The sequence below is a fragment of the Coenobita brevimanus genome, chromosome 47, assembly GCF_032717465.1.
Source record: "Coenobita brevimanus isolate Jiangsu-jjx chromosome 47, ASM3271746v2, whole genome shotgun sequence".
NCBI lineage: Eukaryota > Metazoa > Arthropoda > Malacostraca > Decapoda > Coenobitidae > Coenobita > Coenobita brevimanus.
In genome coordinates this window covers 8,700,267-8,712,424 of record NC_137000.1, presented here as the reverse complement: position 1 = coordinate 8,712,424, position 12,158 = coordinate 8,700,267, and the positions used below count along the sequence as shown (strand labels likewise).

Below are 12,158 nucleotides of genomic sequence, written 5' to 3'. Positions count from 1 at the left end.
TGAAGGACTTAACCCTTGCCAAGCTGCGGACCTCATATGAGACACAATGAAGGTGTGCACAAGCCAAGCTCTAAGCCTCACGTGAGCTACAATTTACACTGGTCATAAACAATGACGCAAGGAAAGTAGGCTACCTTACAAAGAAACAGCCCAGCAAGGGTTAAGTAATTCAACAAACCTCCATTTTTCATTCATTTCTCAGGTTTTGTATATTCCTTTCTTGATCTGCCAGACTAATTTACCCAACACTATGATGATGTAATGGGCTAGTTTATACGGTACAACTTGCTTCTTCCAGATGACCGTATTCACATAATGGGAGAACCATCACATATAAGGGGTCAGAAGCAATCTCCATTCACCCTTTCACTACATAAGGTCTGTCCTAAGCTGCATAAAATGATCAACCAGCAGCAAGAATAAATTTGAAGTACATCATCGCTCGGGAGGAGGAGTTAATTCCTTACATTTCATTCTTGTTATCACCAGACCAATTCCCAGAATTAAAAGGAAACTTTTTCAAAGAGAATAGATTAGATAAAGCCCTTGCTAGTCTTTTAATATTAGAGTTGAAAAAAATAAATAAATAAATAAAATCCACTGGTGGTAGGTTGGAAAAAAAATACATTGTTGCTGTTAACTAACCCCACTCTGTCTGGCCGAGCAGACTCATTAACCGCACATAAGTGACCGTCCCTGCAGGGTCGTCTCATGTAATGAAATGATGTTCCCTTATGGCAGACAGCACCCTGAAACAGCAAGGTGACAGGAAAAGTGTGGTGGTGTGGTTCCTGAATGGATGCCACACTTGTCTTCATCCAGTTAGCAAGGGCACCATAGCAGGCTCCACATCACCCAGCTATCTGGTTATATGGTTACCATCCAGTAATGTAAATGGTTTCCTTGGTTGCAGAAAAACATTACGTTTGTCATTCAAGTGTAGAGCCACATGAAATGGAAGGAGTAATAAAGTGACAGAAAGGAAAGGAAGAAGTAGGAAGAGAGGAGGGGTAGATACAGAAACAGAATGACAGAGGTGAAGGAAGAAGTAGACAGGGCTACAAGTGAGTGAATGATTGTCACCACCATCTACTCACCACCACCAACCACCACATCTTCACAATGATGTGGTTAAGTCAATCTGAAGTCACGAAGAACTGTTCTCTTCCCACACTTGCACTAAAGGATTAAGCTGGCATTTCCTTCACTATTAACACAGTATACTGTCATCATCAGAGGATGGGATTCACAAACATATTTACAATTTGTTTCCTGTTGTAACTTGGATTTGCTTCTGCAGGAGGAACAAGAGACAAGGGAAGACTCTGCATTCTTGTTTCCTTGTCCTTCTGGCAAAAAGTTACAAATGGAACATGATCGTATATCCACCAGTGAATCTGACTGGGCTTGATTATTTGTCCGTGAGCCAGGCTCCCAATACCAAAATGGAGATGTTTAATTTGGCTCTATAGGGTGTCTATTGGATCCAAATCTCTCCACTGTGCACTTTACTGTACACTAACACAGAGAGCTAGTCACTACGAAATGTTACTTTGCTTGATCTACATGCTAGATTATGTACATATTTTGCATATACAGTAGTACTCAAAGACTTTCCTTGGAGACACCAGAACACAATGCAAACAAATTATAACAATAATGATTCAACAGTTCTGGAAGTCCTAGTAACAAGTCTCCCTTTTTGACATTCTTTCTTTTTTACTTTTAGCTCTCTAATGGTTAGAACAACTCTAACATGCTATTTAGCTAAGTCAGTAAAGGAGCCTGAGAGTGTTACTACTGTCATTTACATGCTATTCCAGCTGTCAGATGATTCTGTTCAGTCAAGTGTGAGTCATACTAGACTGAAAGTGTTATTAAAGTCCCAATGCTGTGGATAATGCTGATTTGCCAATTCCCCCTATTTCAGAACCAACCATACAGAACAAGCTGTAACATTCTAGAGGACATCCAAACCAGGAATGCCTGTAAAGAAAGTACTCATTATGTCTGTGATGTGTTCCAAAATAACACAACCTTTTCCACATACAGTAAGTGGTATATATATTGTAAACTGGGGGATCTGGCAACTTGGCACTGCAAGCAGCAATGAAGCCTCAGGTCTCCATACTCCTAATGGGGTAGAAAAGGATTAGATGATGGATGGAATTTCAATAGGCATTTTTTTTTTTTTTTTTTTTAACTATTGTGGACATAACAGCAAAATAGGAATGTCAAAAAAGGTGACACATAACGAAGACTTTCTATAAAGTCATCCCTTATTATTTGTGAGATTTTTATTCACAGATTCTATAAGTCACACTTTTCTACCTGGGGAATCCTTTTTTCTGGTGGTTGTCAAATATTGTATATACCACAAAAGTTTTTGCACCCTAATGCTAGATGTCTCACACACAAACTGCTGCACTCCCTTCAAAGTCAACCTTTCTCATATGTGCTGCCCTACTGCAAGCTCTAGCCAGTGCATTATGTGTTTTATGGCTCCAAAGCATCCCCAACCTGCCTCAGCAAAGTCCAGTAGTAATGCAAAATTGGCTAAATGTCAAAGAGAGGTTATAATAATGGTTCACTTGAAGCAGCAGAAATGCTTTATCAATATAATTCCTCTTCTTCCTGGACATTTTCTACATGTATCAAATAATTTTTAGAGCAGTACATGATTGTTTTCTGTTTATTTTGTTTTCCTGTTGATTGCATCCACGTTTTGTTTTCCTGAAGCATGTTGTCTCCCAAGCAGGTGGGTACTTTCTACAACCTACTTATATCTACCAAAATTTACTATGTGGTTACCTAACATTAAAAAACAATAACAACCTAACCCTACCTAACCTAAAATAGCCTAAAGTATGATCATCTAAACTCACAAACAATAACCTAACAAAGTAATATATCCTAACATAACTTCCTAACCTTACCAAACCTACCCTAACATAACCTAACATCCTAACCACATAAATCTAACCAAAACTAACCTAATCTAACCTGGCAATCTAACCCACAGAGTTGTGAAAGTAAACGAATTTTGGTAAATTAAAATAGGATGTAGTAAGTGTCCACAATTACACCAGAAAAACAACAAGTACCAGGAATGCAAATCTTTGATAAAAACAATGGGGAAAAAAAGCACCACCACAAATCAATTATTTACCACCCTAAAAAATAATAAGTAAAGTACAGAAAACAAACCAGAACAATAAAACGTGAATTGAAAAAGGTCTTTCTGCTGGAGAGTTATGACTCTAGTTGAAAAGGTGGCTGTGCTTTATCACCATCATGATCATCTCAACATCATCATATACATCATCATCACATTGTCATCTCACTGACACCTCATCATCGTCAAAAGCATAAACTGTAGGAGAGGCAGGGAAGAGGAACAAGATGAGGCAACGACATTTGAATGGCAACACACATAAATATTATGTACCACTGAAATGTACAGCACTCTTACTATATGTCTATTTTATTTTCTTTCTGTGTACTAATATTAACTCAAAACTAATTTACACTGCACTTCCTCTGTTATTCCATTGTCTTTTCATCTTTTATGCTGTTACATTATATTTTACGTACAGTACAATAAGGGCTGCTGGCTTCCATACACTTACCACTATACAGCGAATGAAAATCACGTGGTACCCCATGAGGAGTATACTGTACTTCTAAATCATGAAAAGTATTTGTGGTTTTAGCTATTCATGGTATATCTGGTAACCTAACCTCCACGAAAAATAAGGGATGCCTGTACTACACTATCAATCCCTTTTGTAACTATTGTACTAGAAAACTAAATTGTTCGATAAAATTCTTAATTTTCCAACACACAACAGTGTCCCCATATAATGAATTTTATAAATATGACTAAATAGGAAGAAAAAAAATAATGTGTACAACAAAAGTTGAGCTCTTTGCCCCTTGAATCTGGTGAGTTTTTTTTGTTTTTGTTTATTCTTGCTATCTGCAGGCAATTTTATTCAACTCAATAAAGGCCTCTCATACTAAAGGAGTTGATGAAGGCTATATCTACTGTAATTCCTCCAACTCAATCAGCCTCTTCAAAGCCGAATAAAATCCTCTGGTGGCAACATGAATATGATAATACATCATCTGGCTGAAGGGTTTAATCTCTTCAATCTGCTGATGTATCTTTCATTTTACTCTAACCACCTCTAAACGATTATATTTAGCTTTGGAGACACATTTCAAACTGGAAAGGTGAGATTCAACCTACATTAATCAATTAACTACTAGAGGTCTGGCCTAAGTGGTATAAAATCGTCTGAGAGTACCAAGGCTAAAACACAAAGTACATCACCTGACTAAAGATGAAGGACCAAACATCTAACGTTGAGAAGCACAGCAACACATGAGACAGAGGCAAGGGTGACTGCTTGGACTCCTCCTCTCACCCCATCTTGCCTTGCTCTGTCACAATGTGTCATTCTTAGACACTAACTGGAAAATGGCTTCATTTGTTCCAGCTGCATCTCCAGAGCAATCCTCTCCTCCATCACCTGAAAACATACAAGAAAATTACACATACAGTATTTCTACTCATAACTTGTGAATTTTATACTCTCCAACTCTGATATTCCCAGTGCTATAAAAAGGGAAAGATATAAATCCTCCATCACCTAAAATTCATACAACATTCTTAAATATACTGTATTTTCCACCATATAATACACACTTTTCCCTAAAAAAATTTGCTTCAAAAAACACCTTGCACATTAGTTGTAGTGCTGCCTATTACTTCTCTCACTTTTATCATTCTTTTTCTGTCTGCCCTCCTCTTTTCTTATTTCTCCCATCTTTCCTGTTACTTTTTATTTCTCTTATTTCCTTTTTGGGTGGCTTTACACTGAGTGACAAGCCTAATGGTTTCTTGTAGGCCAGGAATCCATTTGCAACACTGGGAGGTAACCATAAAACCAACCCATACAGGTTCCCTACGTGGCAACAGGTGGGTGGGTTGACGGAGGGTTAGTGCTCCTCCCCATAGAACAGCCGTTCCCAAACTATTCAGTGTGTGACCCTAATTGGAATATTTCAAGACCTCGTAACCAACAGGGTAAAAAAATCAAACACACAAACACATACAGAGAGAGAGAGAGTAACCAGTATATAGCCTATCGTAGTTATTATGAATATGCTAATAGTGTAATATGTATAATTACAATTTCAATTAAGTAAATCAAATACACTGAAAGCATTAAGCCTATTCTATGTCCCTGTGACCCATCAAAATTCCTCTCGCAATCCACCTTTGGGTTGTGACCCGTAGTTTGAGAATCGCTGCTGTAGAACAACTAACTCAAAGTAAAACAGTCACCCCTTACGAGATTATGGCATCTACCTATAAACAGACAGAAGGACTGGCATTATACCACGAAGGTCATGGTTTGGAGCAGGACTATGGGTTACGGTGACTGGGATCACGAACATCAACTGTCAGAAGAAAATCATGATGGCCTTGCTAATTATTAATCAAGATTTCAATAATGCAGACTTAGATGTGTGTGCATTATCATAAATAAACCATAAAGGAAAAAAAAAAAAAAAAAAAAATCTGTGGGTCAGATATGCACACACATGGAGCATAAAGTCATTCCACCATGCTAAGAGCAACAGTAACACATAAACAAAAACCATCTGATTGCCTGCTGGCAAACGCAAGGTCAAGGCGAAAGATTTCTCCATCCATCCCTCCATCATCCAATCCTATGTTGCCCCATAAGGAGCATAGGAACCTGTGGCTAGGCAAGTTGGTCCTGACATTTAAGATGAGAGTAACCAGCCTCACTCATCCCAAAGTGGCATTAAGTAAGCAATAAACCCCAACCACCCCTTGGATACAAATCTTCACTAGTTCAATGTGACTGGAGCGCCGTAATTACCCACTAAACCACTGGGCGCCAAAATTTGGTTATATGGTTACCACCCAGCTTAGTAAATGGTTTCCTATTGTACAAGAAACCATCTGGCTTGTCACTCAGTGTAAAGTCACCCACAGGCAGAAGGAAGAGGAAGGAATGAAGGAAAGAAAGACAGAAGAGGGAGTGTAAAGTCACTCATAGGCAGAAGGACAAGGAAAGAATGAAGGAAGAAAGACAGAAGAGGATGGAAGAAAAGAAGGATGGAGGAGGGGAAACGGCAGACATCCAAGAGCAGCACTACATCAAGTGAGTGGACGGTGAATGCCCCCACCTACCACCAAAACTATGTTCAACAGTTTCAGCGGCCCGAGAGTCGAACTCGAGGTTTTCCAGTTGCACACTGGAGATACTACCACTGCACCACAGAATCCGCCTTCATTAATTTCCACTTCAAATAAATAATTCAATGCAAAATTATTTTCCCTCACAGCTTATTGGCTGATGCTGAATATGAATATATACTCAGCACAATTAAACTGAGTAAATTCTTTTCCCTAAACATCCCTTACCAAATCAAGGGTTCGCATTATATGCCAGTGCACAATATATGGTGGGAAATATCAAATGTTAACTGATAACTCATAAATTACACAATTCCTTACTGACATGCCCAGTGAACATCGCATCATTGCATGGGATGACCCAGCAGGAGTGGCCACTTGCCTGCGGCTGATGGATCTACTTGACCAGACAGAATGGGATAACTCAGAAACAACAGCTGATATGTCTAGTGATATAAAAGGAAACATATAAATCAGCTGACCACCATAAGGACAATCTGTGCTTTTTAAACCACAGCATGCAATGTTCAGGTGCACCAGAATGCAGTCAAACCAACCCACTGATAATTCAGTAACATACTGTGGATATAGTCCGATGTATTCATGTACCTTTCCATTGCTATAACGCCACATTTCAGAAATTATCAACTCACCTCGGCTAACTCTTGATGTAGTTCTGAGTTTAATCTCGTTAGCATCGTATTCTTTTCTGTTGTTGTCCTTATAAATGCCTGAATCTCTCGCTTGTCTTTTGGCCTGGAAAGAGTGGAAGAACTGATTAACAAGACATATAAAATATAAATATGGGACAGCATTTAACAAGAATCTGAAGGTGAATGTAGGGAAGAGTAAAGTGATGGTCTTTGAGAGAGGTGAAGTCAGTGCATGTACAGCGAGGTTGGATGGTGAGGAATTGGAAAATGTGAGTACGTTTAAGTACTTGGGTAGTGTGATGAGTAAGGATGGAGGTTTGGAAGGTGAAGTGCTTGAAAGGGTACAGCAGGGAAGAAAGGCTGCTGGTTCTTTGAAAGCAGTGATAAGAAACAGGGAAGTGAGCATGGAAGTGAAAAAGTTACTACATGACAGTATTGTGATACCAACTCTAACGTATGGAAGTGAAGCTTGGATGTTGTTGGAAGGACACAAGTCAAGAGTGAGAGCAGTGGAAATGAGTTATTTAAGAGGAGCCTGTGGAGTCACATGGAGAGACAGGCTGACGAATGAGGATATAAAGGAGCGTTGTGGTGTGGATGTGGATGTGATAGGACGCGTTATGAGGAACACACTAAGGTGGTTTGGCCATGTGGAGAGGATGGAGGGTGAAAGACTGACGAAGAGAGTGTATGTGAGCAAGGTGGAGGGGGGAAGAGGGAGGGGGAGGCTGAGGATGAGATGGAGGGATGGGGTGGAGAGGTATACAAGAGAGGGGGGTGTAAGTTGGGAGCAGGGCAGTGAAATGACAGGGGACAGGGTGACGTGGAGGCGTTTTGTTTGTGGCCACCCCAAACGGGATTGAGGCGTCTGGCAATAGATAGATAGATAGATAGATTCAACAAGAAATTATAGTCTCTACACATCTACTACCTATTTTTCAAACTAAATTAATTTCTCCTTTAGGCAAGCAGTATGATTCTAAGCTTTCTTACACTACAAACAGATTTTTTTTCATTCAACGACCTACTTTATCTACCACCCATTTTTGTACAATAATATACTGTATACGGATGAGTTAACCACACACCGATATCAAGGTTAAACCCTAACGACACATGTTCAATGCATGTTTTTATATCACTGTCCATCATGGCTGAGACTACTACATACTAATATCTCTAGTACACAATTACAACCTCTTCCATGCAGTAGGCTGGGGTTATCAACCTCTGATGACAATCATCCCTAGGGAAGGACAACTCCACAATTCAAACATGAAGCTCTAAGTAAGGCTTGACAACACTGACCCCTAAAGACTGCAGTTCTCCCACCCTGTCTGGCCCCAGAACTGAATTTAGGGTCAGATATTTCAACTTTCACCAGGGAAAATTTTGGTCTTATAGACTTCAAAAGCCTGACTTTACAAACCAGAAAATGTATATTTCACTCTCATATGACTAATGGTTACCGCTTTATCAACCATCAAAGAACATCAAAAATAAAAATTGCTACCCCTTGCGAAGAAAGAAAAAAAAATTACACCAAAGAAAAATTTGGTCTTACAGATTTGAAGGCCTTGATTTTACACACCAGAAAATGTATATTTCACTCTAATATGTCTAATGGTTACTGCACAAGTGACCACCAAAAATTAGAGTCATCCCTCACTATGTGCAAGAATCGGACATCCTTGAGAAATTAGGGGGAATCGGGAGGTGGAGGGAGTGTGAGCAGGAGGGGCATCAGGAGTGGGAGAAAGGGAGGGAATATGCCACACAGGCAACACAGTCTAGAGGGGTACGTGAGGTAGTCTGGGTGAGAGGGGACACAGAGGGCAGGTTCCAATGGGGAAGAGGGAGGTGAAGAGATGGCATGAGGGGGGGGGGGGAGTCTCTCCCAACCACATCTAAGGAAACCAATCAGGTCAGACAACACCAGATATTGTACTTTCCATTGGCTAGGTTCCATATATGTCATCAAAGAGGCGGGGATACCTCGCGACAGTTTTTGGCAGCTTGTGTATGATTGATGATATTAGGACTCTATGTACCAAAACCTGAATACATCAACAGATGATGAAAGGGCTTTAGGGGTTTAGGGCATATGGCCATTAAAAGAACTTGCCAAAACTACATGTTGGTGGCAGACTGGTGCTGCTGGGGCTAGATGACATGAAGTATCACCGTAATTCTCATTAAAAATGAAAAAAAGATTTATACACAGTATTGATACCACTGTTGATTCCCACTGACATGTGAAAAAAGGGCATACATATGCATGCAACATCACAGCCTTTAAAAAAATGTTATTTACAAATGACTAGGAACAAACAAAAATTACAAAAGTAAGACAAATTATCACCAGAGTGCTCTGTGATATGAACCATACAGTCACTGGTGGTGAATGGCAGTTAAATATGTGAGATAAGAACATGGTCAACACGGTATGCCATATTTTTACTGACATAAAAACTTGTTAGCATTTCTTTCTTAGTTATTTATTTTGTATTCTATATTTTGTCAAATATATTATGCATGGCATCGATGTAGTGGATCAGGAATTACCTGGGCCACAAATGTACTACAATAAGTGTCCACTGCACATGCAAAGTTGCTGACAACTTATGTACTGCCCACCTTACCATAAGTCAGCCTATTGTAAAGGTCAGGTGAATTAAAAAAGTTGAGGTTTGATTTGAGCTAAGTCCCCCCCAGTTGGGAGGGGAATAGAGATATTAATCTAACTTGACCTAACATCTTTACAAAGGGCAAACACTGGGTGAGGTGAGAAGAGCATCCATGACGTTATCAGCAGTGCGTGTGAAGTCATTTCTGGCCTGGGATAACTGCTGGTCTGCTACACTGGTTTGTCTTTTGAACTCCATTAGCCTGAACATTTTGCAACTTTATTCCTACTATTCCAGATGCTTTTATCAAGCTCAAAGGAAAACTTTCCTTACTTTCATTAACACATTAATACAATGTGAGGATCTCATATTTTGAAAATGAATCATCTGGTCATGGCAAGAATAGAATAATATATATATATATATATATATATATATATCCTCAGGTTAAAATGTTTAATATAATCAGCAATGATAACATGCATAAAGGAGCGTTGTGGTGTGGATGTGGATGTGATAGGAAGCGTTAGGAGGGATACACTGGGGTGGTTTGGCCATGTGGAGAGGATGAAGGGTGAAAGACTGACAAAGAGAGTGTATGTGGGTGAGGTGGAGGAGGGAGGAGGGAGGGGAAGGCCGAGGATGAGATGGAGGGATGGGGTGGAGAGGTATATGAGTGAGGGGGGTGTGAGTTGGGAGCAGGGCAGTGAAATGGCAGGGGACAGGGTGACGTGGAGGCGATTTGTTTGTGGCCACCCCGAACGGGATTGAGGCGTCTGGCAATAGATAGATAGATAGAGATAACATGCAAGAAGATAGTATGGTGTGTCAGACAATGTAAATCACCAATGAAGAAATGTTATAAATTCTCCAAAGCTAAAAAGAATCCTGTATATCCCAGTAACAAAAAGGAAGTGAAATAAATAAGAAACAAAAGGTAAAGACTGGCTAAAATGTATAAAGAACAGCCAAAATGTGACAACCAACTCACCTTGCTCCTGTTGACAGGTGACGCACTCTATCCTCTTCTTCTCCACGCTGACCAGACACTCGTTCAAAAGCTGATCCAACCTCTGAAATCATCACCATTATCATCATCCTGACCTTTTTTTCCTCACATAGGGATGGAGTAAATTAGGATCTAAAGTAAATGAACGAGAAAGTACAAAAGAAGGATTATTACCAACAGCATGCCTAGTGAAGTGAGCTTGATACTAATTCACCCATCATTCCAGAATTCTGGCTCCAACTGTTATGATGGGTAAGTGTTATGACGGCAAGACAGTTACATAAGAGTTACCCAACTAAAAACAATTCTGAAATCACAGTTTTGGAGATGATACACGTACTGTGCATGCCATCATTGTATTAGCTTTTCATTCCTTTGCACATTCCAAATATGGCAATACAATTATTATGCAGCCAAAGGAGAGCTGAAATAATTCTCATCAAGAAACAAATGAAAAGTTAGGCTTTGGTTTAATTAAATCCATATCCAGATTTATTTGTCCATATCCAAATGTAACAGCTCCGACATCAGCATCTGGCCGGCCTACAAAATAAAAAAAATCGGTTGGGTCGCAGGCCAGCCTCTTCCGCAACATGTGGGTAATAGACGGAACCCACAAGCTGAACAAAAATGGCTGTCCGGTTCCCTAACAAACATGCAAAATTCCCTAGCCTCCCCGATCACTTGGAAAGTTCAGCCAGTACGAGGGTAACAGAGGCACGCAACCCACAAGCAAAGGAAACTGACTGTCTGGCTCCCTACCGAATGGTCAAAGTCCCCCAGCAGCCCAGATTGCTCGGAAAGGTCCACAGCATTTGAGTAATACAGGCCTGTAACCCAAAAGATGAGCAAAAGGGCTGTCCAGCTCCCTACCGAATGGTCAAAGTCCCCCAGCAACCTGGATCACTCGGATGCTAATGGCCGTGTGCTGGTAATACAGACCGCAACCCACACGATGAGCATATATGGCCATCGGGCTCCCTCACCAATGGTCAAAATCCTCCCGCCGCTCTTACTTCTCACTCCCCTGTCCCTCCTCAAATCCCCATCCAAGCACAGCACTGCCAGGCGTATCTCTCTCCACGTCCCCCCACCCTCCCTCCTCTACCCCTGCTTCGTGTACTGCCCTCTCCCACCATCCCTGCATCACCACCAGTGAGTTGTTTACATTTTGGCAATTTAACTCAATACTACTGGTCGTATCGATATTCCGAAAACACCATGAGAAACCTCATGAAATTTTGCATCTAGACACATGCTCAGCTCTAGCATGTTATGGGCAAAATTTTGCGCTAAGATGTTGGGAAGTTATTCTATGCTATTTTGTACGCTTGAACAAGTTTATTCTCACTACATTTCTGTACTTTTACTCTATCAGTTTTGCATGTTTTTATTAGCTTATCTTATGGTATAAACACCACAGAAGATGAGGGTATACAATTTATACCAATTCTGTACAACCAATTTCTGAGGGCAAATTTGGCCATGGAAACGTTTTTCTTTGTGCATGCGGAAGTGGCCATTGTTTGGTTCTCAGCTGTGTGTATGTTTCCCCCAAACAAACTGAAAACTTACAATTCCCGAAAGTTTAAACATCGTTTTTACAACCGGCATCCTCATTGATTTTTTAG

At 40.3% G+C, this 12,158-nt stretch overlaps 1 protein-coding gene across 1 annotated transcript in view; it reads right to left on the bottom strand.

Moving 5' to 3' along the window:
- Positions 1–4,213: 4,213 nt before the first annotated feature.
- The window catches only part of Reps (RALBP1 associated Eps domain containing), a 110,799-nt gene continuing 102,854 nt past the window's right edge, over positions 4,214–12,158 (bottom strand). The window contains exons 15-17 of the mRNA XM_080271669.1: positions 10,510–10,591; positions 6,892–6,994; positions 4,214–4,535 (exon numbers count right to left, since the gene is read on the bottom strand). Coding sequence (XP_080127795.1) covers positions 4,473–4,535; positions 6,892–6,994; positions 10,510–10,591 — 248 coding nt within the window. The 3' untranslated portion in view covers positions 4,214–4,472. The remainder of the gene's footprint in view (positions 4,536–6,891; positions 6,995–10,509; positions 10,592–12,158) is intronic.